The sequence below is a fragment of the Aythya marila genome, assembly GCF_965140915.1.
Source record: "Aythya marila genome assembly, chromosome: 12".
Lineage (NCBI taxonomy): Eukaryota > Metazoa > Chordata > Aves > Anseriformes > Anatidae > Aythya > Aythya marila.
Window position 1 is genome coordinate 8,774,329 of NC_139053.1, and position 17,905 is coordinate 8,792,233.

At 59.5% G+C, this 17,905-nt stretch overlaps 1 protein-coding gene across 1 annotated transcript in view; it reads left to right on the plus strand.

The window, feature by feature from the left end:
* CFDP1 (craniofacial development protein 1) overlaps positions 1-17,655 on the plus strand; it is a 49,579-nt gene extending 31,924 nt beyond the window's left edge. The window contains exons 6-7 of the mRNA XM_082769791.1: positions 13,858-14,016; positions 16,939-17,655. Coding sequence (XP_082625917.1) covers positions 13,858-14,016; positions 16,939-17,029 — 250 coding nt within the window. The 3' untranslated portion in view covers positions 17,030-17,655. The remainder of the gene's footprint in view (positions 1-13,857; positions 14,017-16,938) is intronic.
* Positions 17,656-17,905: the final 250 nt, after the last annotated feature.

Genomic DNA, 17,905 nt, shown 5'->3' on the forward strand with positions numbered 1-17,905 from the left:
GCAGGGCGTGAGCAGTTCCCACCCAGGCTTCTCGGGAGCAGCCTGAGATGTTTAACGCCCTCCTGCCAGCCCAGCCGCTCGTCCTCACGCAGGTCGGAACAAGCCGGGGAGTTGCTTCAAGGGGATTTGGGTGTTGTGTGGTGTAAAAAGCCTCGCTGACGGCTTGGGATGCCTTTTCCTTGGGGGCTGGAGGGGGGATGTAGGCAGCTCTGGCTGCCCTGGGGGAGCTGGGCGAGCGGCCCTGATGCTGCAAACCAGGAACCACCTCCAGCTGTGGTCCCTCTGCTCCTCCCGAGTTTCAGAAGAAGCGCTCGGCGCTTCCCACATCTCGCCCAACCAAACGTGCGAGGTCAGGAAGCCAGCAGGGAAATTCTGCCTCATCCTCGTGAAGCAGAGGAGCCAGGTAAAATAAACACTCGCCTTCTGAAGTGGTTACCGGGGATTGCACCGATGCAGGCTTCCCCCCCTGCCCTGTTCTCCGAGGAGCTGAACGCAGCAGGGTCTGCTCGGGTCGGCGCCCCACCTGGGAGATGCTCCTGGAGGGGTTTGCTGCGAGGGAGAAGAAAACCAAAGGGGATTTTTGTTCGTAGCGTAAGAATCCCGCTTCTAAGCTGTGCCTTCAGGCCTGTGGTTAAACGGCGAGGGCTGTCAGTTTGTCTTCCAGCAGAATTTACTCTGAGTCGCCGTGTTTAAGCGAGGCAGTGTTGTGAAAAGGGGCTGCCTTGGCTGGCAGCGTCACTCTGCAGCCTTTTGCCACTGAGAATTGATCTCACTCAGCTTTGCTGCTGATAAAGGGTGTTGGGACAGTCGTGCTGTTCAGATGTTCTTGCTTAGCTGCTGTTAGGTCTGTCCAGAGGCAGTGTGGGAATGATAACAGAGGAGAAAGTACGCTTTGGTTTCTTCTTGCACGTTGTCACCAGGCTTGCTAGTGAGCTTTGGGCCTCTCTGTATTCCCCTTGCTCTGCACGCAGCAGAGTAAGTCAGGGTCCCCAGGGTGGGTTTCAGCACACAGAGCTGTTTGTGGTAACCCACAAGCTTGGAGGAACCCAAATTTGACTTGCAGACCCATTCATATTGCCTCCGCCGTGCCGCTGCATGACCCAGAGGAGCGTTTTCCTGGAATCCTGGGATTTCTGCGTTGTCACCGTGCCACTATTGACAGCGTCCGCAGCACGCTCTTACTCCTCAGGGCTGCACAGTGAGCTGCTTCTGTTCCAGGGGCACAACGTGGGCATTCAGAGCCCGGGGGCTGTGTTAAGCCTTGGTTCTGGTTGCTGAAACCCTGAGGAGAGGGGCTGGGTGCCGAGCACCGGCGGCACCAACCTTTCCATCCGACCCTCCGGGCTGGCTTGCGGCTGAGCATCTGCGTCGAGTCTCACTGCAGATCCCCAGGGTTGTCCTGGATTGAACGAGTTGCTAATCTAAAATATTTGGTGTTTTTCTCCCAACCCTCAAGTCCTGGGCCAGGTAAGGACCTCAGCCTTCAAGTAGAGAAAGCAAAGTTCCTGCTCTGGTGGCTTTTCAACTACCCTCAGCTGGAGGGGTGCGGAGGCCGACTCAGGACGTGGGAGCCCTGGAGCTGGTGGGCGCAGAGAAGTGCCCGCGTGCTCCTGGTTACACCGCTGGGCCTGTGCCTGTGACACTGGGGTTTGTGCTCTGCTTCGCTGCTGGCTGCAAGCACGAGGCTGATGGAGGTGGCCTGCCCCGGGCTGAAACGTGCCTGGTGCCAATACATAACACGGTGCAGATCTGCCTCTCCTTAGCTGTTTCCTTCTCCCATGCGGTCCTATGGGGCTTGGATATCCAAATCCCCCAGGGGGGAGGCTGCTGGGGGGCTGTAATTTGCCCCATTTTCATCTCATGTTCAGAGGCGGTGCTTCGTAGGGAGGCGGTTGGGTTTTTTCTTTTGGCTCCTGAGTCCGTCCAGTCCCTTTTTAGTCTAAAGAAATCTTGTTATTATCCGGGATCTCTGTCCTGGTTCTTACACGAGATTGGGGTGCACACAGGGCACTTAACCACAACCTGCCTAATGACCACCAGGCTCCCACCCTCGGCTATTAAGGAGCCGACGTTTTGGGTTGAGAAACAAACCTTTGGGGTAGAGGGGCTGAGCATTTTGGGTTGAGAAACGAACCTTTGGGGCTGGAGGGGCTGAGCGGCGGTGCTTTTTTTTCTGAACTGGTAACGTTGCAGACAACAAAGGCTGCTCTTTCAGCTCGAAGGCAGACTTGAAAGCGGCGCAGGCTGGAGCCACGTCTCGGTGCCGGAGGTTTCCAGGCCCTGCGCGTGTTTCCGCACGTCCCCCAGCAGCGCTCAGGCACCTACCTGGCCGCGCATCCTTTGTCCCACTTGCTGCGCCTACAAGTAATGGGTGTTTGTGTTTACCCAGCTTGGAAAAATCTGAGCCCCGAGGGATTCCGGCTTCCTTTTGTGTTATGAAACCGCTGGAGCCGAGAGCCAGCTGAAGAAGCGCTCCTTGCTCGCAGAGATTTCGTTTCCAGCGAGGGTTTTGGAGGCGCCCTGCTCGGTGCTGCTGAGGAAGGAAGGCTGCTCCTGCTGCCTGCAAGATAGCAGCAGCTCTGGGAAGGGCTGGACGGAAGGAGGGGCTAGCTGTGAGCAGGGGCAGGCTTCTTCCTTCCCTCTCCAAACCCTGCTCTGGTTTGTTCGCCCAGCACCCCCCTGGCCCTGGGAGGTCGGGGCACCCTGCCTGGGGCGTGGGGAGGGCTCGGATTGCTTGGCTGCTTCCCCCCCGCCCCAGTTGGTTGTCAGACATCATCCAAAAGCCTTAATACCACCCAGCAGGCTGGAAATGGGGAGGAGGACGAGGCTGCCGCTTGCTCTGCTGCTCTGGAGCCGCTGCAGTTGGTGTTTTATTGCTGCCATTAAACCTGGCCGAGGGCAGGGAGGGGGGAATGTGGCTAATGCGCAACACCTGCCCCCGACAAATGCCCCAGCCACCAGAGACCAGGCAGTAATTTTGCAAATCACGAGCAGGTTTTCAGCCTTCCCAGGAAGAAATGAGGGCTTTTGAATGCTAGCCACCGAGCGGCCTAAATTACTGATCCAGCAGATTAATCTATAAATGGGGGTAGGGTTAGAAAAAGCCAGTGGGGAGCGGCGCGTAGTGCGAGGTGACTGGTTCAGTGCTTGCTCTCTGCCTCTGGCTGCTCTGACCTGACAAACACCGCAGCCACTCGCACGTGTTCTGGTGAAATACATCTGAAATACATCATTGAATCGAGCTCTGGCTGAGCCTCTCTCCAGGAGAGAGGGCTGCTGCGTGCAGCAACACGCAGACGAGTGGGAGACGGGGTAAGGAGGGGCGCCTACAGCCCCAGGGTTTCTGTCCGAGCCTGCTGTGCGCTCAGAGGGCTGGAGCTGCCACCCCGGGCAGAGGTGATGTTGCAGGATGTCTGCCTGCGGGCTTCGGTGGCCTTTTATTCGGGAGGGGAGAGGCGGGAGGTGGCTTCCTTTGCAGCAGCCAGGGTAAAAGAGGCTTTTAACGCAGCCCAAATCCTGCAGCTGCTGACTAAGTTAAAAAAAGAAGCGCTGGCACTCTGTCCTCCTGGGGCAGAGCCTTTTCCAGCTCTTTTCCATGACCCAGGGATGCGAGCCATCCCTTCTGGGCTTTTTTTTTTTTTTTTTTTTTTTTTTTTTTTTTTTCCTTTGTGCCACTTTCTCAGAGGAGAGCAGTGTGAGAGCTTCTTCCCTTGGCAAGGCTCTCACCCTGCTCGGGCTTCTGCGCGCGCAGAGATGGGTCAGGCTGGGACTGGAAGGAAAAGGGTCCCAGAAGCGTAGCAGCAACGTCCTGGAGGGGGGTTGCTGAGGTTTTGTTTGGTGCTGCCTCCTCAAGCCTCTAATTACAGACCCTGGAGAGAAGGAGAAATTCAGAAGCAGAGATAAGGAGGTGCAGCTCTGTAGGGTTTAGGCTTTCCACTGGGCTTTTCACTAGTGGTGTGGGTGCTCCCAAAGGCTTTCACCAGGACCCCATCCAGGAGCATCACCAAGGAGCTGTGCCAGGGAAATGGTCTGAAGAAAGGGATGGATCAACCTTCACCAGCAGGTCTGATTTGTAATTAAAAACAAAACAAAAACAACCACCAGCTAGAGGGTGATGTTCAGGGGACTGCCCAGATTGAGTCAAAGGGGGTTCTGCTGGCCTGGGGCAGGTCACAAATGGCTGGAAATTGGGCTGAAAAAGGGACAGAAAAGTGATGAATTGACACGGCAATGTGCAAAAGGCACCATCCATGGTGATAATCCCCAAATCCGTGGCCCTTCTCGCTCGAGAACGGGCTGCAGCGCCTTGCGTGGAGGAATCGGTGCTACGGGGGACAGAGCCCTGCGTCACGGAGCGCTGAGCTGGCCACCTGCGAGGTTCAGAGGTGATGTTATTTCCTCAGCACACAGATGAAACACTTCACGGGCTGTGCTGTGCCCCTCGGAGCCCTGGGGGTCACTGGATTTCAGCCGGGAGGCGCTCTGGGGGCAGCAGGCGCTGGGGTTGCGGCGGTTCCCCGAGCGCAGGCTGTGGAGCTGCAGCCTGCGTTTTCCAAAGAGGCATCCACAATGGAAAGCCTTAAATTGGGGAGCCACCACATCCTTTGGGAAGCCGTTCCCATGGTTAATGCGTTTACCACGGACCGGTTCCAGATCCCCCAAGGAGCTCGAGGCCTCCCCTGGCAGCGTGCCCGCCTCGCTCAGTGCTGCTGCGCCGCTCACTGCCCCCAGAGACAAAAGCCGGGCTACGAAGGAGCTGAGTGACCTGCTGGGGGTCAGATGGGAGAGCTGGGGACCTGAACGAAGCTGCTGGCTCTGGCTGAGAGCATGGGAAGCGTCAGTCCCTGCACTCAGCAGTGGCTGCCGTTGTCTCCTCGGCGGATGATGCACGCGGGGAGCGCGGCCGTGCCCTCAGCAGCTGGTGGGTCACGCAGGATTTGGGAAAAGGCCCTGGCATCCTCCCAGGCAGAGGCTGTGGGACACTCAGCAGTGAATTCCAGAGATGCTGTGTCACCAAAAGCCTGGCCCTGCATGTTGGGGGCTGTGGTCCCCACGTCCCACCAGCGCTCTGGTTCCCGAGCGGCTTTGGGTAGGTGGATGGTGGCTGCGAAACCCGCAGCTCCCTTCAGGAGCATCCCGGCTGCCCTGGGAGGGACAAAAAGGGGAGTTTGTCACCCGTGGGCCTCCATCAGGAAGGTGACAACTGGGGTTGTGGCTGGGAGAGCTCAGCTGGCCGCAGGCTCTGCCTCTTGGGGCTGGAAACCTAAATCTGTTTGCAGGGGAGAGGAAGGGCAGCGCCTCCAAGCAGCGGCCGCCAGCGCTGGTAGGTGCTCAGAGGTAGCAGGCCTTCAAAACGCTTCAGTAAAACCCTGGGGGAAAAAAAAAAACAAAAAAAAAAACACAAGATAATCTTATTTTGTCCTCTTCTGTACCTTTCAGGCTCTCTGCTTTGCCTTTGGGTTGTCACCGGGCCGTTTTTGCAGCCTTAGGGGGTTGTATTTGAAGAGGAAAGCGCGCCCTTCCACCAGCCAGCTTTTTATTGCTTGCTTTCTCCTGGGGTTGGGCTTGAGGCCTTGTGTGCAAACATCTCTAAAGGTTGTAGGGTGCTTCCCTCCACTCCTTGCCCCCCGAAATACCTCCTTTGATCTGGATCCTCTCACCCTGCGCCGGAGCAGGGGAGCAGGTAACCAACTGAAGCCCCGGCGGAGCCGCCCTTCCCCAAAGCAATTAAAGGTACTCCAGCCCTAATTCTTGTTTTACGGCTGCTCCTAGCAGTGCCCAAATGCTTATTGTCCCCCGTAGCCTCACGTGCTGCCAGGACAGGCTTTCCAGGGGCCGATAATAGATGATATTGGTGCTCTTTCTTTCCTTGCACGACACAGCAAAGCAGCTGCTGCGCCGGGCGGCTCGTGCTGGTTACTCATTACAGCGCCGGGGCTGTGCCAGCCCTGCCGTTTGCTCACCTCCCCCTTGAATTTCCTGGGAACTTTCCCCTGCCCCGAGCTTGGCAAACATTTGCCGGTGGCAGGCGGCGTGTTTGTTCTGCCCGGGGACTTAAAGCTGGCGGATTAATCGCTGAGGGCGCAGGGGGACCCTCCCCGCTCCTCTCCTGGTTTTCTCTCCTCGTTTTCATCAAAGCCTGGAAGCCGAGGGGCTGAGCAGGGAACCCAGGGGCTCCTGCCTGGCAGGGGGGGCTGGGGGCCGTGTTCTCAGGCTGCTGGGGCTGTCAGAGCCGCCTCCCACCCTAAAGAGACCTGGGAATCGCCCCAGCTGCTCTGCAGTCCCCGCTCATTCACTGGAAATCCCGTTAGCGCTGGAACAATTCCATTAGCAGCACTGCTCGGGCACAGGTTTTTGTTTTTTTTTTGTTTTTTTTCCTCCGCCGATTAAAGCGGAGTCCCCGCAGCAGGCTGGGGGCTCCTCGGAAGGGAGACATTCCCCGCGTAGCTCGGGGCTGCTCAGCGCCGAAATCCCAAACAAAAGCTCCGCTGTCAGACAAAGGAGAAGGGAGCGAGCCTCCCAAGGCAGGCAGGCAGAATTCCTCCTCGGCTTGCCAGCGATTTCTTCCGAACCGTGCTTTTTTTTTAAGGCTTGGTCTCCGATTCAAAGCCGCGTCGTTTCGCAGAGCGAGATGTCGACCTTTTTAAGGTCCCACGGTGAGCTAATTTCAGTGCCGCCGGTTGCAGCGGCTCTGAGCGTTCTCAAACAAATGCCTTTTAAGATAAAAAATGGCCTGTGCTTGGTCCCAGCCCAGAGCTGTGGTCGGGGCTGTTTTAATTTGAAACGTCTCAGCTCAACCCGGTGAGGTCAGAGGGAGCTGCAAACATCTGAAAGGCAAGGCACGCGTCTGGGGGTGCCCAGACACGGGCACAGCACGGGGTTTGGGGTGATGCCTGTGTGTTTTTCTAGCGTGAAGGATTTTAATGATAATTCTCAGTATTTTCTCCCCCCCCTCAGCTATCACAAGCCCAGCTTCACCAGGTTTTTGCACATCATCATGAGCAGGAACCTCGAAGCACGTGGAGAGCTCGCCCAGGGGCTGGTCGGCATGCAGAAGGTGCAGTCGGGTGTGCGCTGCTGGGTCTGCGGGGTCTCTGCTGTCCCCAGACCTGACCCCATCGGTGTTCCCAAGTGGCCAGTGTGTTAGGGGAGCCCGCTGGAGGAACAGCCTCTGTGCTGTGCTGGAGGGGAGCCAGCCCCGGCTCCACAATGCCACCCTGCGAGGCTCTGCTGGCACAGAGGGGCCTTGTGCCACCCCGGCCTCGTCCCCTACACTGCCCTGCACCCCCAGCTCCCCCTCTTTTGTTGACAGCCAGGCCTGAGGAAAATACGGGGCTTCCTCCAGCTCCTGGAGGCAGCAGCGCCTTCACAAAGGCTCCGGGCCCCAGCAGGAAGCCGCGGTCCCTTCCCTAACGAGGTTTTCCTGCCGATAAGGGGACCGGCAGGTCGGGGGCCCTGGCGGAGCCAGCGAGATCCCCAGGGGCTGCGTGGGGCTCGGATATGTCCCCACTGAGCCTCCCAGATGGGAACCCACCCCCTGCTCCCTTGCCTGCCCCTCCGGGGTGCTTGTGGGGTGCTGCCTGCTCAGGGAAAGGCTGGGTGGGCACGGCACCCCCTTGTCCCTGCCCTCGGTGTACGGTTCCGCAGGGCGAGGAAAAGGGGAAGAGCTGGGTGCTTTTAGGGTCTGGAGAGGATGAAGAGCCGTGTCACCTCCCTGGGGGACGTCCCTGCAAGCTGGCACCAGGCGTCCTGCAGCAGCCTGCTCCCTCCAGCCACAGCTTTGGGAGCAAACGCCACGCGCTGCCCCTCGTGCCATGCGCCCAGCTTCCTCCTGCCAGCGTTCCCAGTCCTGCATCGGGGCGGGAGGCTGGGAGCAGGGCACGGAGCTGGTACGGGGGCTGCCAGCCTGGCTCCTGCAGGCCTTCCCCGTGGCACAGCTCGGGAATGGCTGGGGGACCCGACAGGAGGATGGCAGGACAGGCAATCCGTGGTGCAGCGGGCAAAAATCATCCCCTGGTTCAAACCGAGGCATTCACTGGCCGCGGCGCTGCCCAGCTGTGGTTAGCTCGTATGAGAACCATTTCCTGCCGCTGAGGAAACTATGCAGCTGCACGGCAGCTCGGGGCAGGGGCAGACGGGAGCGTTTGCAAACCCTTTTGTGCTCCTCTCCCCGCCGAGGGGCCGGTTCTCACCTGCGTCCCCACGTCAGCACGGTTGGGGTGACCCCGTGCCTGCACAGCGCTCGCCGGTTGTGGGTTGGGGAGGGCAGGCGGGTGCTCGGCCAGGTGGGGACAGCCGGGAGCCCTTATAATGCAGGTGGGTGACTGCTCGCTGTGAGATTTGGCCTTGCCCTTGGTGAGGGCAGAGTGCTGAGAAGGCCAGGGGCTCGGGAAAGCCAAGACTTGACGGTGAGCGTGGTGCTTTCAGGGCTGCCTGGCCCAAGCTGCCACCGCTGGGCACTCCACAACAGGAGGGAGGCAGCAGGGAAATGGTTGGTGTTACAGCTCGTCTTTGGGTTGGGTTCTTCTGCTGGGAACCAGAGGGCTGGGCACAAAATTGTCTCTGCTCCTGGAGGTGCAAAAACCCGTGAGGAGGGCAGAGAAGGTGATCCGCTAGCTCTGTGGTGCTGTCGTCTCCACCACGTAGCTGCAGGGTGTGCAGGATGCCCCGTGGGATCAGCATCACCCAAACAAACGGGCTGCTCACCTGCGGCATCACCAGCTCCTCGTGGGCAGAACAGGTTAATTAGCCACGCTGCCTAGCGGGGCTGGGGGCCTGTGCTTCATTTTTTTGGGGAAAAAACAACCATCTCGCTCACAAACGTGGTTCGTGCCCAGCACTGGCTGTGCTCTTAGGTGTTGGCTCACGCCGTCTCCCAAAAATGCTCCTTGGCAAGAAGCAGGGTGTTGGCTGAGCTGCAGCCACAGCCTATTTTGTGCTCGCTGTTGGCTTTGTATGGATTGGGTCCCTCCTAAAATACGGAGAGCAGGCAGAAGCACTCCTGCTAGAGAGGCTGTTATCCACGAGGAGCATCTGAGGAGCAGCAGCACGGGGTCTGCAGTCTGCCTGCTCCCGAGGAGCCAGCAGAAACAGCAGCGGAGGGCTTCGGAGCCCAAAAAGGGGAGAGCAGGAGCTGGGGATGCTGCTGGCTCCTTGGCCAGCCTGTGGGCACCCATGGGGTGAGGGGGGCTGCAGTGTCACCGTGCATCCTGCCACCTGACCCTGCTGGCCTCGCCTTCTGGCCATGGGTTTGGTCTGGTTTGGCCAACTGGAGCTTGGCCAGCTGCTGGCTGCTCTCCGGGGGTGTTGCACAAAGACAGAAGAAGGACCTGGGAGGTCATTTCCAGGCGTCAGTCCTCAAGGTGCCGTGCGGGGATGTCCAAGACGCGCGGTGCCAAAGGCTGGTGCATGGAGCATGCTGCTGGGTCAGCGGTGGAGTCCCCATGGCCATGTGGACGTGGCACTGAGGGACGTGGCTTAGCACAGGATGAAAGTTGGCCTTGGGGATGCTGAAGATCTTCTCCACGATTCTGCAAAACGCACGGGCCCATCGGAGGACCGGCACGGACCGGCACAAAGCTCTGCCTTCGGCTCGCGGCCATCCTCTGCACGCATCAGAGCAGGAAAGAACGGCCTGGCAGCATCCAGGCAGACACGGATCCGAGTGAATCAGCCCCGGGGTGACTCACGGGTGTCACAGGGCTGTGAAAAAAGCTCACGTCACAGGAGGCCGGGGAGGAGCCGCGTGCTTCGCCAGGCGCGCGGAGCATTCCTGCTGCTGCCGGCACCGTCCCGGTTTGGACGCCGCGTTTCCAGGAGGATGTGGGCCAAAAGGAGGGAGTGCGGGGAGAGCAGCGAGCACGGTCAGCGGGCTGGAAGCCGCGAGGAATGAGGAAAGCTTGAAAGAGCTGGGGTTGTTTAGTCTAGGAAAGGGCAGGCTGAGCAGGGGGGGGCGGAACGCGCTCAAAGACATAAAAGGCTGCTGCAAAAAGCGAGGGAATGATCCGTTCTGGGTGGCTACGAGGAAGATAACAAGAAAGCTTACACAAGGGAGAGGCTGATGAAGTCCTGAAAGCTCCAGCGCCTGTGGGATTGGCTTCAGGAGCCTCTCCGAGCACCCGTCTTGGGGTGGCCAGGAGAGGAACACATCTCCCTTTGGCAGCCAGGCCCCTTGTAGCTCTATTTTCCTGCTGCTTGGGGATTATTTCAGAAAACCCGTGATTAATTCTGTCACTTTGGAAGCAGGCACATCTCCAGCCACCACTGACATTATGAGACAGCGATTCGCAGAGCTCGGGGTCGGGCTGCAGGCTCCTGCTGAGATGGGAAGAAGCCTCCTTTTTGAGGACGGGTGGTGGTCACCTGCAGTGGGACAGCACAGGAGCCCTTTGCGTGCTGCTTGTCCCTTCATATGGCCCTGCTGGGCACGGTCCTTGTCCTGAAGACACACGACAGGCACAGGGAATCCCCCTGCCGAGGCAGAGCTCACAGACAAGCGTGCTGGCTCAGGGGCTGATTGGGGCCGTGCTTTTTAATTGCGGAGAGTCAGAGCGTGGCTCTGTGTCCTAAATAGGCCGTTGTCCTGATTCTCATCCCTGGGATCCATTATGTCTTAGCAAATTACTTTCTCTCTTTTAAATGCCTTGGTGATTAAAGATGCCACGGCAGATACCCTTAATGAGTACAAAAAAAGGGTAATAACTCCTCTTGTTGGCACTGAATGCAATTAATCAGGCCCCTTTCCTTGCCTTTTAAACAGATGAGGCATTTAAGGCCAAGCAAGTTTTTAATTGGACTTTAATGTCTCTCATTTACTTCGTTTTGGCACAGGCCGAGGAATTCCCACCCCCAGGTCGGCTGCGGGTTTGCGCGGGGCGATGAAAGGCTCGGCACAGCCAGGAGCCAGCGGCAGCCCCGAGCACAGCGGGAGGAGCAGAGCCAGGTGGCACAGCCCGGCACGGGGCTGACACCCCGCACCAGCAGCGTTTGGGGACACGGATTTGCCCAGCTCGAGGACAAGGCTGCCCTTTTTCCACGGGTTGCCTTGCCTGGAAGGGGCCACTGGTTGCATTGTGCTTAGGGAGCTGATGCTGGAGGTCTGTATTCATACCCCGGGCTGTGCAGCCTCAGTTATAGGGTGAGCCGTGTCTTTTAAGGGATATTCCTGAGCTCTTCAGCCAAGAGGAGGCCTTGAGCAGCGTTGCCAATGGATGTGTGTGCAGACGTTGTTGGTTTATGCCAGGGATTCCCCTGGGAGCCAAGATCTGTGCAGAGCGACCTTCCTCCAGCCTGGAGGCGCTGCCTCTGCTTCCACGGCCGGGAGCCACCTTCCCTCGGGTTCCCCTCGCTCGTGGCTGTCCTCGTGGTGGTTTGGGGAAGGCAGCAGCCTGCAGCGTGTCCCAGGCCATACAGGGCAGCGTGCTGCAGCCCGGCCTGCCCGCTTGGCCTCGGTTCCAGCTCGGCTCTTCCCCACTGACAGCCAAAGGAACAGCAGAAAAGGCATCGGCCTCGGCGTGTGGGAGCTTGCCTCGGAGCCTGCTCGTCGCCCTGTGCCTCAAACACCCCGCAGAAACCCTGCCGTGGCTCCCAGGTGCTTTTGTAGGGTCTGCAGTGCAGCCACCAAGCGGCTGGAAGGTTCCCACCCACCCAGAGGCATCCAGGGACAGCAGCCTGCGGTTCCTCACCCTCGCAGTGATCTGTGAGTGGGATCAGAGGTCGCACTGCTCTGGCTCTGTCTCTGTCTCAGGACATCTTCAAGCTAAAACCCGAGGCTACCCAGCAGCTCCCGCATCACGCCCTGGCTGCCGTGCACGCTGCGGTGCCTCCCGTGCTTCCTTTGAGGTCCTCGTCGAGGCTGAGGTCCCCTCCAACCTCAGCCATCCCATGCCCTGTGCTCAACACCGCACTAATTATCAGCCTGGATCACTGACCCTGATTGGAGCCAGCCCGGCAGAATTTTCTCCTCCATCCTTCGGATTCTCCTCAAACATCCCCCGTGTCTGCCCGCTCCTGGCCCCGGGCGGCACGGTGACCCCGCTCAGCACAAACATCGCCTCCCAGGCAGCAGGGAACGCCACGGGGCACGCTTCTTGCCCAATATTTTGTTTGGTTTCGCCTTCTCGTTTGCCCTATCTCCTCTCCTCCCCCTCCCTCGCAACCTGCGCGCTCATCTGATGGGAGGCTGGGCGGTTGTGCAAGGCTCACCTGCAGCCCTGTTTGTCTCTCATGCACGGTTCCAGGGGTGCCCTGCAGCATTTTTCTCCCCGTTGCGACCTCAGATAAGGACCCTCGGAGCCGTCGTGTCCTGCAAAGTCAGGGAGGGCTGAGGGGCGAGCGAGGATGAAGATTTTATTGCATGATCACGGTGCGGACATCTTGATGAGGTGGATAAAGGACAGAAGATCGTCCTGCCTGCATGGCATGTTGCCCTAGGGCTGGAAGAAATAAGAGGGCCAGACTCTAGGACACGTCCACTCCTCTGTCCCGCAGATACGGAGCTTGTCCAGATGCCCTTAATTTGGGGACTTGTACCCAAAATCCACCTACACTGGGAAGCTGCAACCCCAGGTGACCACAGCCGGGCGTTCTCACGCCGCCAATCTCCTGGCCGAGCCTTACAAAGATGCCACTTTCTTTGATTTCATTCCATACAAACCCTGCAATTATTTTTCTTCGGAGCCTCGCGAATGACGGAAGCACAAACCCCGCTAAGGACCCGACAGCAGCTCTGGAGGCCATCCCGAGGCCGGCTGGCCTGGAGAGCTCCGACGGCGAGCAGGCTGCCGCTCACCTGGCCGCCCTCCTGGGGCCCCCTCCCCGCATTCCCCCGGCTCCCTGGAACGAGAATCATTTCCTCCCCGGCTTTTCGCAGAGGCAAGGGCCTCGCAGACGCGGAGTTATCTCTGGAATGTGTGCAAACAAGGAGTTCCACGGGATGCTGTTTGCCCCCCTCTCCCCGGCCCGCTTGGGGAAGGGGTTAAGGCGAGTTTGTTTTGCTGGTTCCGAGCTTTGAGAATTGTCTTCCCCGGGCGGCGACCCGCTGACCCCGAGTCCCTCTGTGTGCCTTTCCCAGCTGAAAGCTGAGATTCGGGGGCCCTGGCACGCAGGGGTGGGATTTGGGGCTTCTAAGAAGAAGGAGGTGAAAGGCGAAGGTGGGTTTTGAGGTCCTTCCAACCCTTCTGTGGTTAAGCAGGGGGACAAATCCCTAGAAATGATAGAGGGGCTGGGACAAAATGCATCACAGTGAGGGGCATAAAGAGCCCCCTCTGTCTAAAGAGAAGTTCAAGAAAATGCAGGTGCACCTTCACTGCGCTGTGGGGGCTGCCTGGGCACCGAGGGGCTTTGGGGTTTCGGATAAATGCAGTGCCCAGAAGCTGGAGCTGGGTGAGATGAAGCTCGCTCAGAAAGTACTGAGGAAATGGTTAATTCCTCGACGTGCTCTCAGCGCTGGTGACGCACTGAGGCTGGATCCCGGCCAGCAGCCGGCGCCTCGACCCGAGGACAAAGAGCTGGGCTCAGCACCGAGGTGCTCGGTGCGACGGCTTGGCCTGGTGCGTGCGAGGGGTCAAACAGGATGGTTTAATGATCTCCCTTGGCCTGAAAGCTCTCTGTTCTCTTCAGGAGACACATGAAAAAGCCCTTTCACCAAAAAGCATGCGTGTCATGAACTCCGCCGCTCCCAGGCAGCGGGCAGGATCCGCAGGGAGCGTGACCTTGCTGCCTGGAGCTGGTGGCCATCTGCTCGGTGGCCGTGGCTCGCCTCACCGAGGCCACCTCTCCCCCGTGACGTTTCTCAGCTCCACCATTAATTGTTGTGTCCCCGCATTTAGGTAACGTTCGCCTCCTCCTCTCCCTCAGGGTGAAGAGGCCGAGCGGCATGAGCAGCCTCCTGGGGAAGATCGGCTCCAAAAAGCAGAAGATGAGCACGCTGGAGAAGTCTAAGCTGGACTGGGAGAACTTCAAGGAGGAGGAAGGCATCGTGGAGGAGCTGGCGATCCATAACCGAGGGAAGGACGGGTAAGAGGGGTTTAATCCCAGCCCAGCGTTTCCCTATGGATGCAGGAACCCCATGGTGTGCTGCAGAGTCTAGGAAACCCACGGGATTTCTTGGGAATCCATTCTAGGGATACCTACAGCTGCTTTAGGCGCTGCAGGAGGTCGGGTGAAGCCTGCAGCAGGTGTGGGCACACCTCTCGCTTTGCTCACAGCCTCGTGACTCGAAGCCCGGCTGACGCAGAGCCTGGCTGTGCTTTATCTCCTGCTAGCGGGACCCATGCGGCGTGAACCAGCCTAGTGCAGCGCTCCCGGGAGGAAACACAGCTACCTTTGCCCTGCTTTTTTGTTTTTTATTTAAAAAAAAGAGCCTCAGGTTGGGAGGTATGGGTGTTTTTTTTTGTTCTCTTCTGCAAATGACGTGCTCTGGCTGCGGCTGCGCGCCGTCCTCCTGCGTAAAGGCGTGCGCAAAGCCGGGGCGCTGAGCAATGTTCACCCCGACGAAGCTAATGGAGGGGTCGTAAAAGTAAATGGCGCTGCTGTAAATAAACCAGAAAGCTAATAACGTGCTGCAGGGAAGGATAACGCAATCACAAGCGGCGCGCACACCGCAGGCGCTTTGCTAAGCTCTGGGAAAATGTAAGCGCCGTAGCGGGCGGCTCATAAAATGGATTTGGATTATGAGCTCTTCTTCCAGTCTGTCTGCAGGAAAATCTCAGAGCTTCTGCATTCCACCAGACTTGATTTTGTGTTTCAGAGAGGTGCTTTATCACTCAGTTTAGTCCCGCACCCTCCCACAGTGCCCCTTCACCCTTGGATCTGCCCTGCCCACGCTGCCAAGCGTGATCCTGGCTCTGGCCCTTGGCTGCCCAGGGCAGAGCCACCACAAAGAGCCCGACTGTCTCCTGCCCGCTGCAGGAACGCGCTGCTTCTCCCCCAGAGTGCCTTTCACAATCTGGAGCCAGCTCTCCGAGCAGGCCTGGGGGCCTGTGTGAACATTTGGTACTGCTTCTCTTCCCCCAAAACGTGAGCAGGACAGCTCGCTGCGCTCCCGCTCGGAGGTGCCGGCGGGGCAGGTGGTGCGGGCAGGGCACCTGCTGCTCTCAGGCCCTCCTCCAGCAGCCTGCTGTCCTTCCCGGAGCTCCCTCTGCTCCTTTAAGGCAGGCTGGGACGCCTCTGCTCGCCCTTCAGCGGGGCAATCATTTACACATCTATCAAAACCGCAAGGAGTGGTTAGTCACCTTTCAACCCTGCCCTCTCTCTGCCTTCCCACCCCTCATATCACCCGGCCCGAATCTCTTCTTCCCCTGCAGCAGGATCCTTGTGTCAGATCCCTGGTTTTCCAAGGAAGGACCGAAGCCAGGAGGGGAGGCAGCTGGCCTGTGCTGCTGATCTGCCTCTGCGATGTCTTCCCTAGCTGGGACTGCAAAGCAGCCTCCAAACTGGGCCACCTTTGTAGGGCAGCCCCGGTGGGGGAGCACCCCGCTCTGGGCGCAGGCAGGACCCAACGGGGGATGGATGGAGCCTGGCAGGGGACAGAAAACACCCCCAGGCTGCTGTCCCTGCTCCAGGTGCTCCTGCTCTGTGAGCCGTGTCACTGCCCCGGGGCGCTGCGGGGCCATCCACGAGGCTGCCTCCTCGATGGGGCTGGGACAAGCAAAGGGCCAGGGGGGTTTGGCCCTCGCTTGCCATGCTTGTGGTGGGTGCTGAGCTGAGGAGGGGGAGGAAAACCGCCCCTCCATGCCCCGTGACATTATCATGTACAACGGTACCCCCCCGATTTCCTTCCCCTGGCCTCCCCTGTCCCCAGGCACGGGTCAGCTCTGTGCTTGCGGGGACAACGGGAAGCGACACTCCCCTGCCTGCCTTTCCTGAGCCAGCGCGGGGCGGAGGTCTCAACGCACGGTCCCCTCGCCCTGCCAGGGGCAGGTGGCCAGGAAGAGCCCCCCCGAGGCCAGCACGCTGTCCCCGTCACACCGAGCCAGGCACCACAGGCTGGCAGCGCCGGGCTGACCCATTTCTGTCAGCACAGAGCAGGCGGAGATGCTGCTGGGGACCGAAGCGGGGACAATCAGCCTCTGCGGCGCATTTGGATTAATTAACCACGGGCTGTGGTGATGCTGAGCTCTCCTCTGGCTCTTGGCTCAGGCAGGGGCTTGGTGCCACCAGCGCCAGCGCTGCGGTGGCCGGCGGGGAGAAGCCAGAGGCAGCAGCTCGTGCCGTGCCCGGTGCCAGGCGTAATGACCTTGTCGTGACAGCCCGGCGCTCGCCGCTGTGGAACAAATGCAAAACAATTGTGATGATTCAATTACAGCCCCCGTTCTGAATTGCAATTTCGCTCCCTCTGTAGGTTAATTAGCAGCACAGCCCCGGGCTAGCCGTGGCAAGGGTTTGCAGCAAAGTGCATTCAAATTCGGCTGCGCAGCATTAATGAGCGGCAAGGTGCTTGGCGGGGGCGCAGGCGTGCTCGCTTCCCTCCCTGCGGCGTTTAGGTGCCTGGCTGCGAGGGTGAGGCGAGTTTGGGGCTGTTCTCAGCTGCAGCAGGCTTGCTGGGTGATGCTCTTCGTGGCCCTAATGCTTCCCGAGCCTGTTACCTGCTTGCACGTGGCTGTGCTGCTATCAGTGGGTTTGGGGGACGCTTTACAGGATCACCTGGAGGCCAGGGGCAGCAGCAGAGCTCTCTCCTGCTGAGGAGCTGCACCAAACCTTCAGGTTGGCTGTGAAGGTCATTTCTCCATCACAAAAAGAGCCCAGGAGCATGGGGTACCCCTGGGCTTCACCCCAGGACCCTTCACCCCATACTGCTGTGAGTCCAGAGGTAGTGGTGGGGGCACCTCTCCAGCCACGGAGCCCTTTCAGCATCCTTTTCTGCCCGTCCCCTGGGGTCCCCTCGGTGCCAGGCTGCGGGCGCTGCTTACAGCATCTCTGCCTCTCTCTTCCCCGCAGGTACATCGAGAGGAAAGCGTTCCTGGAGCGCGTGGATCACAGGCAGTTCGAGATCGAGCGCGACATCAGGCTGAGCAGGATGAAGCCCTGAGGGGCCAGGGACGGCTGTGGGGTCCCGCTGGCTTCCGTGCCCCAGCTGGGGGGCTGCCGGCCCCCGCCTGACCACGGGGCACGGGAACCGTTCTCTACCCAAGCCTGTAGGTCCCGGCAGGTTTTTCCTTTTACTGTAATGTTTGGGGAGGGTCTTTGTCAGTGGGCAGGGGGCGCTTCGAGGGGTCAATCGCCCGGCAGGTGACAGAAGCGACCCCGTGGCACCGATCCTTTGCCACCCCTGGGACGCTGCTGGAGCCAGGGGCAGGAGGATGAAGCCAGGTTGCGGCTCGGCCGACGTTTGTGGTGAGAGAGGAGCTGCAGGAAAGGCTTCGTGGCTGCCGTGTGTGTGCGAGCCCTGGGATTCGGGGCTGCAGCCCTTCTCCCCGCTCTGCCAGCCCCGCAGCCTTCCCTGCCCCTCTGCGCTCTCGCCCAGACAAAGCCAAACTGTCTGTACTTGTCTGTGGGGTCTGATGGTGCTGGGGCTTTTTAAGCAAGCCGAGGAAGAAATCCTCCCTTGTTCGCTCCGTCGAGGAGATGGGAGCAGCTGCAGCAGGCAGGACGGGCCAGGATCTGTTCACGTGAATAAAGTATTCCATCCCGATGCTCTCGTGTGCTCGCAGCCTGGCTCCGTTTGCAGCAGGCAAAGAAAGTCAGGGTCATGGATATGGGTGTGCAACTGCGGCCCTGCTCGCTGCCTGCCTCCGTAGCAGCCTCGTGGTCGCAGCCGTGGCTCTGGGCAGGAGGCTCGGGGCTCTGGGATCAAATCCACAACTGGGGCCAGCACAGCCCGGCCGTGGCAGTGCTGCAGGAGCAAGGAAACCCGCCGAAGGCAGCGATATCCACGGGGAAAGCTCCCTGGGAGGGCAGAACTTGG